The following is a 14,567-nucleotide window of genomic DNA, read 5'->3' as shown; positions in this document are numbered from 1 at the left end:
TAAAAAGAAAAGTCCCTTCCATTTTTGCTTCTTCCATTCTTTCTTCAGGAGAATTGCCAGAAACCTGGTAGTTTTGTCTTTTGAGTTTGCCCTTTGCCCTTGTACCCAGGATCCTTTCTGTTTCAGCTCTATCTCTGCCATCTCAAGATGCTTCTGAATGTCTCTATCAATGGTTCCATTCCTCTTCTCCAGCATTGTCTGTCTCACTCCTCCAGGCACCATATTTAACTTCATGGATTTTCTTCTTCTTCTTTGCCTTAGGTTGAAAACAGTTTTTCTATTCCAGTCCCTATCTTCAAGCAGTTCCACAAGAACATTATTGGGAAAGGAGGCGCTAACATCAAAAAGGTAAAAGTGTGGGGGGGGGGGTCTCCTTCCAATTTCCTCCCCTCCCCCAAGAACTGGGCTTGGGGTGATAAAGTGTCTCACTTTCTGAGGAAGGAAGTGGTTTCTGTGGATAGAGGTCCAAGCCAGTTAAGAATCAGAGAGTCAATTCCAGCATGTTGGCTTGACACCTCTGATGTAAAGAACCAATGCAAACCTCTGGAGCGTTGGTCTAAGAGGGGTCCTAACCAACTGCTGCTGTCGGACAGCGGTCTGCTCACTTGGTCACTGCAGGTGGCGCTGTGGTCTAAACCACTGAGCCTCTTGGGCTTGCCGATCAGAAGGTTGGCGGTTCGAATCCCTGTGACAGGGTGAGCTCCCATTGCCCTGTTCCAGCTCCTGCCAACCTAGCAGTTCGAAAGCACACCAGTGCAAGTAGATAAATAGGTACCGCTGTGGCAGGAAGGTCAATGGCGTTTCTGTGCACTCTGGTTTCCGTCATGGTGTCCTGTTGCGCCAGAAGTGGTTTAGTCCTGCTGGCCACATGACCCAGAAAGCTGTGTGTGGACAAACACCGGCTCCCTCGGCCTGAAAGCAAGATGAGCGGCGCAGCCCCATAGACGCCTTTGACTGGACTTAACCGTCCAGGGGTCCTTTACCTTTTACCTGCTCACACCTGCCTGCCTCCCTCTTCCAAGCCATTGCCATGGGCTGCTCCTTGTAGAGTCCCTTACGGTAGCCTAGCCTTGAGGGTCTGGGTTTGATGTTGTCTCTTCACAATAGATTCGAGAGGAAACCAATACCAAGATTGACCTCCCCACAGAAAACAGCAACTCGGAGGTGATCCTGATCACTGGGAAGAAGGCCAACTGCGAGTGCGCGCGGGACCGCATCCTGGCCATCCAGAGGGAGCTGGTGGGTGTGTGAAGCAGTTTCCTCCTGCTAGTCTTTTCAGATCCCAAGGACACGGCTTGGACATGTTCCAGTCTGTAACACAACGGCTGCAGTTGGAAGTCACGCTATCAAACCACAGTTTATTGTGACAGGAGTGAGCCTAGCCTCTCCTCGGGGGTGCATGTTCACTCCTTCATCACCTTGGAGAGGAGCTCAGAAGCTCTCGGCTTCCATTTTAGATTGACTGTGGCTTGGTATGTTATCCAAACCTTAACAGACCGGTTAATCTTAACTCTGGCTTGTTTGAAACAAAGGCAACATCTAACCATGGTTTGATGAAACTGCCTTGTTTCAACAAACCATAGATAGGATTGACTACAGTTTTAGGTTTGGCTGCAATGAATATAAAATTGGAACTAAAAGCTTCCACTTTAACCCTTGGAAGTAAAAGCTTCAATTGTTTTCCTTGCCGTGCCAGTGGAAGTGGGGAGATTCAGTGCCTAGGGGAAGGCTAGACTTGTTCTTTCCACAATAAGCCATGGTTTATGGTGACGACTGGATTGGGCCAAAGGCAATCTGTAGCATGTTGTATGTGGGGCTGCTCTTGGGACACCCCTGTTTCCAGATATTTTAATCCCTTGCTTCTGCCATTGGATGCAAGTTCAGCAGTTTATTGTATCTTAGTTAATTGTTTGCTCGCCTTGAACCTTACAGGAAAGGCAGGATATTAAAATTTTGTGGCAATTGCTTTGGAAGCAAATGCCAACTTTGGCCTTGGAGAAAGGGTTTTGTAGCCCTTGTCTCTCTCTGTTTCTGTCTCTATCCCCCACCCCTTCCCTCCCAGGCTAACATAAAAGAAGTGGATGTGTCTATACCAGCCAAGCTGCATAACTCCCTGATCGGGGCCAAGGGGCGGCTAGTGCGCTCCATCATGGAGGAGTGTGGCGGGGTGCACATCCACTTCCCTTCCGAGGGGTCGGGCAGCGACAAGGTCACCATCCGAGGGCCTGGCGAGGAGGTGGAGAAGGCGAAACGGCAGCTGCTGCAGATCGCGGAAGAGAAGGTACCAAATAAATCGGAGGTTGCCCGGTGTTAGCAGTGGGAGAGCGTGGGGAGAAAACAGTTGTTCTTTGGCAGTCAAGTTGCTACGACAACAGAGGGCATCCTTCACACCTCCCTGTTTTCCTTTGAGCCGTGGGCCGCATCCTCGGCACACTTTTAAAAGCAGAATTATACCAATTTAATCAGTCATGGCTCCCCCCCCCAAAAAAAACAGAATCCTGAGAACTAATTTGTTAAAGATGCTTGAGAGCTGTTAGAATAGAATTGTGGAGTTGGGAGTCCAACCCTCTGGAATGCAGGAATCTCAGCTAGATCCCTGTTCCCCTCACAGAGGTACAGCTCTCAAACCACTCAGAGAAAGGGGAAGATGGGTCTCCTCTAACAAGTCTCAAACTCCAGTTTCCAGGATTCTTTGGGGGAATCCACAACCGTTTAAAGTGGTATAATAGCTCATTAAATAACATGCAAATGTGGCCTTAAAACTCCATATTCCAGCTCCATTTGCTCTCCCAAATTACTAGCCTATGAAGGCATGATTTCAAAGGCACACAATATGATTTGAAGCGAAGTATGTCCCTCCCGGGTCAGATATTGGATGGGAGGTCACCCTGCTTACCCCCGCCCCGCCCCCCATTTAATCTGGCTGTGGTTCCTTGATGGAAGGAAGGAAGGACTAGAATTTAAATGTAATAAATCAAAGACATGGAAATAATCCCTAGAAAAACAGCCGGATTTTAAAACTGCAGTCCATCACAGAAAGAGCTTGGATCATTCATGGTTGTGCAGTATTTTTTGGCGACACAACATCCACACAGAGCAGCTAAAAAAGTAATGAGCAACTATCTGTCCTGGCTGCAGTTAGTGGCAATGCATGGAGGAGTGTGGCGGGGTGCACATCCACTTCCCTTCCGAGGGGTCGGGCAGCGACAAGGTCACCATCCGAGGGCCTGGCGAGGAGGTGGAGAAGGCTTATCTCGCCTATAATTCCTATGGGACAAAACACACACCCCTCCCCCTTTTCGAAGTGGTTTGTGCTTGAGGCTGCTGCAGCGAACATAGTATAATTTTAACTCTGCCCTAGTTTTTGTGTTCCTTCCCACACTTCTAATGTTTTTAATTGTATTGTGACATAGTTGTACACCGCCTTAAGATTTGACATGAGAGGTGGTTTGTCATTTTTATAAATTAGGCTGATCTGTCCCACGTTGCCGAGGTCTCCAGCTGACTTAGATCTGCAAACGTTCCCAAAAAATAAACAAATTTAGAATTCATATAAAATGTTAACGTCCCCACGCAGACCTTTTGCGCATGGAATTTTTTAAAAAAACAAATCCCGTATTTTTCGCTCTATAAGATGCACCAGACCACAAGACGCACCTAGTTTTTGGAGGAGGAAAACAAGGAAAAAAATACTCTGAATTTCAGAAGCCAGAAGAGCAAGAGGGATCGCTGTGCAGTGAAAGCAGCAATCCCTCTTGCTGTTCTGGCTTCTGGGATAGCTGTGTAGCCTGCATTCACTCCATAAGACGCACACACATTTCCCCTGACTTTTTAGGAGGGAAAAAGTGAATCTTATAGAGCAAAAAATACGGTAAGTAGCGTGCCGATTCCACGGGCTGGATTGGCTAAGCAGAAAACTGTACGGAAAGTGCTTCCCTTGGCAGCGAGTTCTACAGTTCGGTTTAGGAGGCGGGAGTATTTATTTGTGCCACAGAGCAGGGCGCTTCTTGGCAAGCTTTCAGCTGTCCGCCCTCTGCCCTCTCCACCCGCAGCAAATCAACAACCACTCGGCAGAGCTGCACGCCAAGCCAGAGTACCACAAATTCCTGATCGGGAGAGGGGGCGCCAACATCCGCAGAGTGAGGGACCGCACCGGTGCCCGCATCATCTTCCCCAGCCCTGACGACAAGGACCAGGAGATCATCGCCATCGTGGGGAAGGAAGATGCGGTGCGGCAAGCCCAGCACGAGCTGGAAAGCCTCATTTGCAACCTGGTATATATATATGAGTGTGGATGCTCGGCTGTTTTGTTGCATTTGCATCTGGTTTGGATGGTTATATGCATGCTCAGCATACAGCACCCCTAGAATTGGTTTGGGTGGACGGCAGCCTAGCAGTTGCTTAGCCACCAGCCGCTAATCAGCTATCGAGTTGGTAGCATTCAGTGGCACAGCGCAGCCTAGTGGTTAGTGTTGGACTTGGACCTGGAAGATCAGGGTTCAATCCCCACTGGGCCACGAAGCTTCCTGGGTGAGCCTGGGGCGCCTCTCGGCCTGACCTACCTCTCTGGGTTGTTGTGGGGTTTAAATGAGGGGGGAGAACCATGCTCACCACCTTGAGCTTCTTGGAGAAAAATGCAGGATATGAATCAATAAACGTGAGCAGCAATACTAGGCTGACTTCCACCCGGAAACCTCCGTAGAGCTCATTGCCCAGGGACTACTAGTCTTCCAGAAAGAGCCCAAAACTTTGGCGAGTGAGATTGTGCAAAGCTGGATAGCGTCCCTTTTCCGTATTGGCCATGATTTGGGGGAGAGACTGTAACCGTGGAAGGAGAGGCTACAGGGCCCTTCCCCCCACCTCCTCTTCCTGCTCCCCAGGATAACGTCATCGAGGATTCCATGATGGTTGACCCCAAGTACCACCGCCACTTTGTGGCGCGGCGGGGGCACGTGCTGCGGGAGATTGCGGAAGAGTACGGCGGGGTTGCGGTGAGCTTCCCCCGGACGGGCGTCCAGAGCGACCGCGTGATGCTCAAGGGAGCGAAGGACTGCGTGGAAGCTGCCAAGAGACGCATCCTGGAGATTATCAGTGACCTGGTAGGCCTCCGTTTCCAGAGTCTGGGTCAGAGAGGGTGTTTGGAAAGACCAATTCAAAGTGCTGGTTTTGACTTATAAAGCCTTAAACGGCTCAAGAACTCAATACCTCAAGGACCGCCTCTTTCCATATGAACCTACCCAGACCCTGAGATCATCTTCTGAGGCCCTCCTTCGTGTGCCTCCTCGAGAGGTCCGTAGGGTGGCAACATGAGAACGGGGCCTTCTCAGCAGTGGCTCCCCATTTGTGGAATGCTCTCTCCAGGGAAGTTCGCCTGGCACCTTCATTATACAGTGGTACCTCGGGTTAAGTACTTAATTCGTTCCGGAGTTCCATTCTTAACCTGAAACTGTTCTTAACCTGAGGTGCCACTTTAGCTAATGGGGCCTCCCGCTGCTGCCGCGCGATTTCTGTTCTCATCCTGAAGCAAAGTTCCTAACCCGGGGCTTCAAAGTTGCCGCAAGCACGCTTAGCCCCGATGCCCCTTCCCTGCAACCTTAACTCGCTTTGCTCGCCCCATCCCACTTTCCTTTTCTTTTTTTTTGCTTCCCATCTCTTCTCCAGGAAGCCCAGGTGGTCCTCGAGTGTGTCATCCCGCAGCGCTTCCACCGGGTCGTCATGGGAGCCAAAGGTTACAAGGTGCAGCAGATCACTCGGGACCACGACGTGCTGATCAAGTTCCCGGAGCGAGATGACAATTCAGGTAGAGGGGATGGCAGGTAGAGGGGAGGGGAGATTCCATGCAGGGAAATATTTTCACCTGGTTTTCTCCCCACCCCCGCTAGGTTCAGAAGCACAGTCTCAGGAAAACGGCGACATCAGCCCCGAGCTGGACTCTGCCCCCCGCAAATGTGACATCATCCTTATCTCGGGGCGCAAGGAGAAATGCGAGGCGGCGCGGGCAGCTCTGCTGGTAGGAATCTTCTCCCTCTGTCCTGGGCGAGTATAGAAAAGGCCCTCTCCTTGGTCACGCCCCTTCAGACCTTCCTCAGAAGGGGGTGGAAGTACCTGGAGGAGGACCTCTGATGTTGACCTAAGTCCTAAGACAGCTTTCTCCAAGTTGCTGCCCTCCTGATGTTTTGGACTGAAGCTCTTCATCGGTCCTGACCAGCATAGTCAAGGACGACGGGGAGAGAGGGGGATCACAGTCCAGCAACTGCTGTAAGGTGCATCAGTTTGGGCAATGCTGAGAATACAGAGGCCCAGGCAGGTTCATGGCAGGGGAGGAATTTGGTCAAGCCCTGAACTGAGTATATAGTTGCAGGAAAGAGGCAAAATATTGGGGACCTTACTGTTCTTTGGCTGCCCAGTCAGGGCAACCTGCCCATAGGGAGTGTTTCAATTTGGACTTCCTTGCTCGGTTGTGGTACCTTCGGCACTGTAAGAATGTAAGCAGAGCCTTGTTGGGGTCAGGCCAAGCTCCTGACAAATACATGGGTAGGGTAGGTGCAAAAGTGCCATAGAGATGAGGCCTGATCCAGGGTTGTGAGCCTGCCTGTATTTCTCCAGCCTTGCTCAGTTGGTTTTCCGCTTCTGCGAACTGCCCTGAGACCTCTGGGTATAGGGCGGTATATAAATTTAATAAACAAAATAAAAAGGAGCCTCTATAGACATGGAGCACCAAAACAACTCTGACGCTCCCTGCAGTAATCCTTACTCTTCTTATCCTTCCAGGCTCTGGTTCCCATCACAGTGGATGTGGAGGTCCCCTTTGATCTCCATCGCTACATCATTGGGCAGAAGGGAGCCGGCATTCGCAAGATGATGGAGGAGTACGAGGTAGGAACACGTGGTCCTCCTTTCAGCCCTGCTCCCGGCCTGAGCATTGCCTTTGGCATACTCAGTGCTTTTTTTCGGGGGGGGGGTGCAGATTCATTTTGTGAATCTTTGTACTTTTGTCCATTTACTGTACAGTGGATGCTCGGGTTACGAACGTGATCCATGTGGGAGGCACATTCACAACCCACAGCATCCCCAACATGCAGCACCATGTCTGCGTATGCGCGGGTTGCGATTTGGTGCTTCTGCACATGCGCAAAGCATGATTTAATGCTTCTGCACATGCACAAGTGCCAAAACCCAGATGTAACCTGTTCCGGTACCTGTGGGTTTTGGCACGTCCGTAACCCGAAAATGCACAACCGAAAACGCACAACCAACATCTGTAACCCGAGGTATGACTCTATATTTATTTTTGCCAATTTGAACAATAAAATGGTGATTTCCTTGAGTTAAAATGAGAGTGCCCCTAAACATTTTTTTTAAAGAAAAAAAAACACTGGACATACCTTTTCCTTTAAATGTTGTTCGTGTGTTCTGGGTTCGCTGTCGATGGTGTAGAAGCTTCAGTGGTCTGCAACCAGATTGACTAGGCGGCCAAATCATAGACTCACAGAATCATAGAGTGCAAAGGGACCCCAAAGTCATCCAGTCCAACCCTCTGCAAAGCAGGAATCTCAACTAAAGGGCCACCCAACCTCTGCTTAAAAACCTCCAAGGAAGGAGGGTCCACCAGCTCCCGAGGGAGTCTGTTCCGCTGTCAGACAGCTCTTACTGTCAGAAAGCTCTTCCTGATGTTGAGTCGGAATCTCCTTCCTTGTAACTTGAAGTCCTACCCTCCGGAGCAGGAGAAAACAAGCTTGCTCTGCCTTCCACGTGGCAGCCCTGGGCTTCCTTGTGACGGACCAGGTTCCCACGATAACAGCACATCTATGTTAACCCTGCCACAGCTAAGGAAGTATGAGAACAGGAGGGGAAGGGATGAAGACACAAGCACACTGCAAAATGTGTGTTTGTGTCTGCCGCCAGCAATGCTGTCCTGTTGATTTCAGAGAGGGCACTGCCCACAAGGGGGCACTGCAAACAGATGTCGTACAGTGGTACATCTGGATGTGAACGGGGATCCGTTCCGGAGCCCCGTTCGCATCCAGAGCAGAACGCAACCCGTGTCTGCGCGTGCGCAGGTCACAATTCGCCGCTCCTGGGCGTGCGAGTGACATCATTTTGAGCATCTGCGCATGCACGAGCGGCGAAACCCGGAAGTAACGCGTTCCGTTAATTTCTGGTCGCCGCGGAGCGGAACCCAAAAACGCTCAACCTGAAGAGACTTTAACCCAAGGTATGACTGTATGTAGAAAGCCCTTTTGGGGAAAATTTTGGTTGGGCCCAATTCACAGCAAGCGGCTTTTCCAAGGTACATAGTTTGCTGAGCATTTATTTAAAGAGGACCGGTGGGTGATTTAAGACTGGTGGGTGATTAAAAAAAAATATTAATTGGCTCATTAATCATCTGTAATTTCCCAAGTTACCCAACACTAGAAAGTTAAACCTAGCTGCCTATTTTTTTGAGAGACCCCTTCCCGTACCCCTGAGGTTTGGCCAGCATTGAATCAGGACTGAGCCTTTAGCGTGGCAGACCCTGCCTTGAGGCACACTTTGCCAAAGAGACGTCTGGCAGGACTCCTCTCTGCCTCCACTAGGGCACCTTTTCAAAACTGCTGTCCAGACAGATCTTTGGGATGTGGACTTTTTAAAACAAAACAAAAAAACAAAAAACCAAGCTGTTCATGGTGGTGTTCTGTTGTTGTTATATTTTGTCTTCCTTCTTGCTGCATTTTCTATGCAGTTTAAATGATATTTAAAAGAATAATACTTAATGGGCAGTTAAGCTAGATCAGGAAACTAGAACTGTGTGTTTGTAAAGGCTTTTTGTTCTCAAGATTATGCTCCATAATTATAGGTGTGTTTAGCTGCCTGTTTTAGTCCCTGGTGGATTCCAAGGCATGCATATATTTTTATATAATTCACTCATGTTTGGTGTAATTGTACTTGAGAAATAATGTGAAGGGAGAGGCCTGCTGCTTTCTCCATTGGAAACAGCAGAAAGTAGTTTGTAGGAAAGGACTCTGTGGAGCACCTGAGGGAGGGACTTTCATAACCACTCTTGAGAACAGGCCTTTGCAAAGGATCCTGGGAACATTGCATCTAACTTGGAACACTTCAAAAGCCTAATGGGAGCCTTTGAGATGCGCCGTTCGTCCCAGAGCAGGGAACATTATATTTGCATATTAGCCATTGATTTAAATGTTCTGTATACACAGTTTTAAGTGTTCTTCTTTGGGCTGGGTTATAAATGTATCTGAAGGAAAGGTAGGAAATGACGCTAGGCCGTAGGTCCCCTGCCCTGACAGGTTTGCAGCCTGCACCACCTTCCTTTTAAAGACAGCGACGCTTCTCCCTTTCCTCAGGTGAACATCTCGGTGCCCCAGCCTGAGCAGCAGTCGGACGTCATCAAGATCACAGGCTTGGTCCCCAATGTGGAGCGGGCCAGGGCTGGCCTCCTGGAGAGGGTCAGGGAGCTGCAGGCAGAGCAGGAAGACCGGGTAACTGCCAGAGCCCAGCGCCTTGAGACATAAACATGCCCAACCCACTGGCTTCCCAGCTGCATCACTTCCACCCACCAGAATACTGAGGGATGGGTTCCTGAGGCCAACCAGTAACTCCCGGCTTCCCTCTCCCTCTCCTCCCCAGGCGTTGCGTGGCTTCAAGCTGACGGTGAGCGTGGAACCCAAATACCACCCAAAGATCATTGGCAAAAAAGGGGCGGTCATTTCCCAGATCCGGAAGGACCATGACGTCACCATCCAGTTCCCGGATAAGGGGGATGAGAATCAGGTGCGTCTCTCTCCTTTCTTTTGCTGTGTGTCACTGGCCCCCTCTACCCAGGGAGATTATGGGACCCAGAGAGTGACTCCATAATGCTCCACCACAGTGAAAAGGCACAGACATACATAAAACTTGTCTATGCTCGCTTATAAGTAGAGCTGCAATTTGTTTTGGTTTTTTTTAATTTTATTTCTATTTATTAATTTATTTGCCGCCCTATACCCGTAGATCTCGGGGGAGTTCACAACCTACAATCACAATATGAAAACCACAAGTACATAATAAAAATGAAAACAAAGGCGACACAATAAGCCCTCCTTCCACAATTCATTTAAAAGGAACATTTTGAAAAGCTTAACGCTTTGTATGTCCTTTAACCTTTATGGTACAGTGGTACCTCAGTTTTCGAACGTAATCCGTTCCGGAAGGCTGTTCAACTTCCGAAACGTTTGACAACCAAGGCACAAAGGGCGGTCGAAAAAGTGTATGGAGAAAATTGAAAAACACGCAGTGGAAGCCATTCGACTTCCAAGGCGCATTTGAAAACGGAAGCAATTACTTCTCGATTTTCGGCATTCAAAAAACGAAACGTTTGGCTTCCGAGATGCTGGAAAACTGAGGTACTACTGTATAATATATTTTTATCTTTTCCAAATGTAAGTTGCTTGGAGACCTCCAGAAGTAACAAGCGGCCAAGAAGTTTGATAAATAAGAGCCTCACCTAGAATCAGATTTCCATGTCCCTAACTTTGCATAAAACCTATTTGGTCAAAGTGATGCCCATTTGTGGGGTTCCCTCCCGTCCCCCTCAGTCTGTAGTGGCGAGAGAATGAGGCTTCTCTATAAGTCCTGCCGTCTTCTTATCTCTGTCTTTCTCCTTCCCCCGCCCGGGTCCAGGACCTCATCACGATCACCGGCTACGAGAAGAACGCCGAGGGGGCCCGGGACGCCATCTTGAAAATTGTGGCCGACCTCGAGGAGATGGTCAGCGAAGATGTCCGCTTGGATCACCGGGTTCACGCCCGTATCATTGGTGGGAGGGGCAAAGCCATCCGCAAGCTTATGGAGGAGTTTCGGGTAAGGAGGGGGGTTGCCAGTGGCCGTTCTGTGTTTGAGGGGCGGAAGTTGCCTGACCCTTCTGCAGTCTGCCCCACCAACAATGGTGGGCAAGCACAATTGTGACGGCCAGGCCCTCGCTCTTTGGACAGTGCAGTCTTGTGACCTTGTCCTTCTCGCCCCGGCAGGTCGACATCCGCTTCCCTCAACCGGGTTCCAGTGACCCTGACAGAGTCACGGTCACAGGGCTGCCGGAAAACGTGGACGACGCTATAGACCACATGCTCAACTTGGAAGAGGAATATGTGAGGAGGGGAGAGATGGCTGGGAGGGGTGCTCAAGCAGCTTGATGGATGGGGGAGCTTCCTTCTAGCGAGATTCGTGCCATGTCACGGGTGCGTGGGCCAAATTGGACTGGTGGCCAGGGCTGCCCACCTGTCAGGTCACCTTGATGTCATGATGATGTCAGGTGGTTGGCAGAGCTGATGTTGCTTAATCAGAAAATAATCACTGTTGACTTTTATTAATGATTGGAAACCTCTTACGGGTTTTCTGCACAAGTGAACTTGTGGTATCAGGGTATGAAGACTTTGGGGGGTGGAGCTGAAGGTTGGTTTATGGAAAGTAGGAGAGTTGAATGTTACTAGGAAGCAAGAATTTTACGCCAGTTTTTAAAGCTGATAGATGGAGAATTGGAAGTTTTTCCTTTCCTTTTTCCTTTTCTTTATTTTCTTCGTTTAAGAAATGCTTGATATTTGATGTTTCTAGACTGTTCTTTCTTTGTTCTCTCAAGCTTTAATAAAAATTCAAGGAAAATAATGATAAATAAACAAAACAATGATGTCAGGGGACTGGGCGCTTTGAAGTCTCAGCAGGACTTGCAAAAAAAGAGAGCTTTGCAAGGTGCTTGAAGTGCCTGAGGCTTTGCCTTGCTTGTGCAAAATTGGCACAAGTAGTGTGTGGGTGTGGTTGGTGGTTCGAGGGGGTGAGGGCAGCTACTGCTCCTTATTCCAGTTTTTTTAAATCTGTCTTGCATCCCGAGAGGCCCTCGAGTTGACCACAAGACTCCGCTAGCACCCTCCAATTTTAACGGGAGGCTTCTCCTTACAGATGATGGACGTGGTGGAGACTGAAGCCATGGCTGCGTATATGAAGCCTCCGTCCCGCTTGGAAGAGGAGCCCCGGGGCCCGGCCAAGGGCTTTGTGGTGCGCGATGCCCCCTGGAACGCATCTGGGAACAAGGTATGGCTTGGGTCCGTCATCAACGCAGAGTCTGCCTTAGAAGCTGCCCGCTTTGGCCAATATTAAGCAGTGCATGTGAAGAAGGGGCTAAGAAAACCTCAAGACCCATGAGGCCTAGTGCCTTGGGTTCATTTTAAAAGCAGAACCAGCTTGCTCAAAAGGCAGAGGGTCATTGCGGCATGTGCTACTCATTTAGAACAGAAAACACATCTCCCCCCTCTCCCCTTTCAGGCCCCAGATGTGAGCAGCGCCGAAGAGTTTCCCGTCTTCGGCACCGGCGTGGTCCCCAAGCAGACGTCCGTCTGGGGCCCCAAGAAGTTCTGAGGCGGCGGGAGGCGGTGACGACGCACTGCCAGCCAAGCACGGCTCCCGCCTTCCTTGGGCATCGTGGCGGCTTTCTCGCGCCGTCAACTCTTGCTGTCGGGATGTGGCAGATTCTTTCTCCTCCTCCTCCGCCTGCACTCTCTCTTTCCGTGACTCTGTGCAATCCATTAACCAATCAAAAGCCATAGCCAGCCCTCTTTCCACCTCCCCGCCACCCTCCTTTTCCTTCTCGTCGTCGAGCCAAAGCAGGCCAGGTTGTAAGCACACAAATGGAAACGAGCCTCATGTGAATAACTCGTTTCTCTCTCTCTCTCTTTCTCTCTCTCTCTCTCTCTCTCTCTCTCTCTCTCTCTCTCTCTCCCTCTCTCTCTCTCTCCATGCCAAATTTCAGGGCATTAGTCTCTCCTGGCCAAATTTGGCTGTAACACCCCTACTTCCCCCTCCCGGCTGAAAAAGGAGGAGGCAAGGACCCCCTTTCTTCCCTGTCTCCCACTCTGTCCTCCCAGATGTAGGATTCTTATACTGTCCACACACACCTGAACCAAGGGGAAGGGCCGAATGTTTTAGGGGGACTCAAAGGACAGGCAGAACTCTTGTACTGCCACCCCTAACTTGATCGCATCGGCCTTCCTCCTAGCCAGCCAGCCTGCCTGTTAATCGCTTCTCCTCCAAGCTTGCAAATAGCCCCTCTCCCGGGCGACAAACCATTAAGATTTGAGCTGCACCATAGAGACAGGTTTGTGGGAATCTGTGCATGAACATGTGGACCTCTGGAAGGAGACTTCCAGCTCCTGTGACAAGAAGGACCTCTTCAGAAGCAGGGAGCACTTAGAAACTTTGGCACTCGGCAGTCTTCTGTCTCCTCTCCCACCCCCACTTTCCCCACCCAGTCTTTCTCATCCCATGGCACAGTGTAGACTAGCCTTGCCAACCTGGCTCCCTCCAGATGTTCTGGACAGCAGCTCTGACCCAGGTGGGTGCTGCTGGCCAATACATCGGGGGAAAGGAGCGCCAGCCGAGGTTGGCAAAAGCTGGTGTCGGGTCTGTTATGACTTGCCCCTTTTCCTCTCTCTCTATTTTCAACCTCCTTTTCTCTCTCGTGCTCTTTCCTCTTTCCCCTCCCTCGTGTCTTTCTCAAGATGCACTTGCTTTGAAACATTGGGGGGGAAATATGCAACATTGAACAAAAGAGAAAGTTTAAGAGCCAAGCTCTTTTTCTTCTCTTCTCTTCTCTCTCTCTCTCTCATTCAGTTTCTAGTCCACATCCAATTTCTCCAGATTTTTAAACTGTGACTTCTGGACTGTGTGTGTCTGCCTGAGTGATTGTGTGTGCGTGTGTGTGTGTGTGTGTGGTGGAGATGCGAGTGAGCTTAGTGGCTCCACCAACCCAACTAACCCCCGTCCCCTCTTTTTTTTTTGCTGTGTCAACATGACAAGGCAAAAAAAATAAGAGAAAAGCTATAGTGGAGCAACGTAACCAAGTTTTTGTTTTGTTTCTTTTTTGAAGGCAGGGTTTCTGGGGAGAAATAAAGAGAATTTAACAAAAATAAAAATGGCAGAGAACACTATTGGCCTTAAAAGAAAAGAAAAAAACAAAAGAGAGTAAAAAAGGGGGGGAAGGAACTTAATGTTTAAGGAAATATGCAAACTCTGTAGGTCACATGATGGTGACTGTGGACTTTTCTAATTCCAAATAAAAATGGAGCGAAAAACTGAGCGGCAATTTCGGCGTGAGAAAGTTATATGTTTGGCGGCCCCGGGGAGGATGCAGGTTCCAAAGGATGGGCAAAAGGAACATCTGGATGAGTTTTTAGAGGAGGCTGAGAACTCAACCAATTGCAGGAAATTTCTCTTCCCTTTCTGTACGGTCTTGCTGGTGGAAGAGGAGAGAGGCTGAGAACTTGGGGCTAGGAGATGAGCCCTAACTTGGTAATTTGCTTTTCCCTTGGTACGGACTGGACTTTTCCAAACCACCATGTGAGCTTCCCAACCCTTTGACAGCAAATCCACAAAGCCCTAGCCCATAACAAACTTGTAAGAGCCCACCCCTTTAACTAGGTGAGATCATCACATCTCACTGGCTTTTCAGTTTCCCATCATTTTGAGATTGGGGAGGGAGGAATCTGCACTGCACTTCGTCTCCTAAGTCAGGTGTGCATGGGAACCATGTCGGCCTGCGGAAC

General features: G+C 49.6%; 1 protein-coding gene across 2 annotated transcripts in view; it reads left to right on the top strand.

Moving 5' to 3' along the window:
- LOC309354924 (vigilin-like) overlaps positions 1-14,107 on the top strand; it is a 51,639-nt gene extending 37,532 nt beyond the window's left edge. For both annotated transcript variants that reach the window (XM_081885221.1, XM_081885222.1), the window contains exons 15-28: positions 262-348; positions 1,108-1,239; positions 2,063-2,281; positions 4,053-4,274; positions 4,881-5,099; positions 5,662-5,800; positions 5,883-6,010; positions 6,772-6,876; positions 9,345-9,479; positions 9,628-9,771; positions 10,660-10,839; positions 11,007-11,123; positions 11,929-12,060; positions 12,292-14,107. In XM_081885221.1, the coding sequence (XP_081741347.1) occupies positions 262-348; positions 1,108-1,239; positions 2,063-2,281; positions 4,053-4,274; positions 4,881-5,099; positions 5,662-5,800; positions 5,883-6,010; positions 6,772-6,876; positions 9,345-9,479; positions 9,628-9,771; positions 10,660-10,839; positions 11,007-11,123; positions 11,929-12,060; positions 12,292-12,384 (2,052 nt within the window). In that variant the 3' untranslated portion in view covers positions 12,385-14,107. The remainder of the gene's footprint in view (positions 1-261; positions 349-1,107; positions 1,240-2,062; positions 2,282-4,052; positions 4,275-4,880; positions 5,100-5,661; positions 5,801-5,882; positions 6,011-6,771; positions 6,877-9,344; positions 9,480-9,627; positions 9,772-10,659; positions 10,840-11,006; positions 11,124-11,928; positions 12,061-12,291) is intronic.
- Positions 14,108-14,567: the final 460 nt, after the last annotated feature.

The sequence above is a fragment of the Podarcis melisellensis genome (genome assembly GCF_964234715.1).
Source record: "Podarcis melisellensis genome assembly, chromosome: 13".
Taxonomy (NCBI): domain Eukaryota; kingdom Metazoa; phylum Chordata; class Lepidosauria; order Squamata; family Lacertidae; genus Podarcis; species Podarcis melisellensis.
The sequence above is the reverse complement of the archived record's forward strand: the minus strand, read 5'-3'. Positions and strand labels throughout refer to the sequence as shown.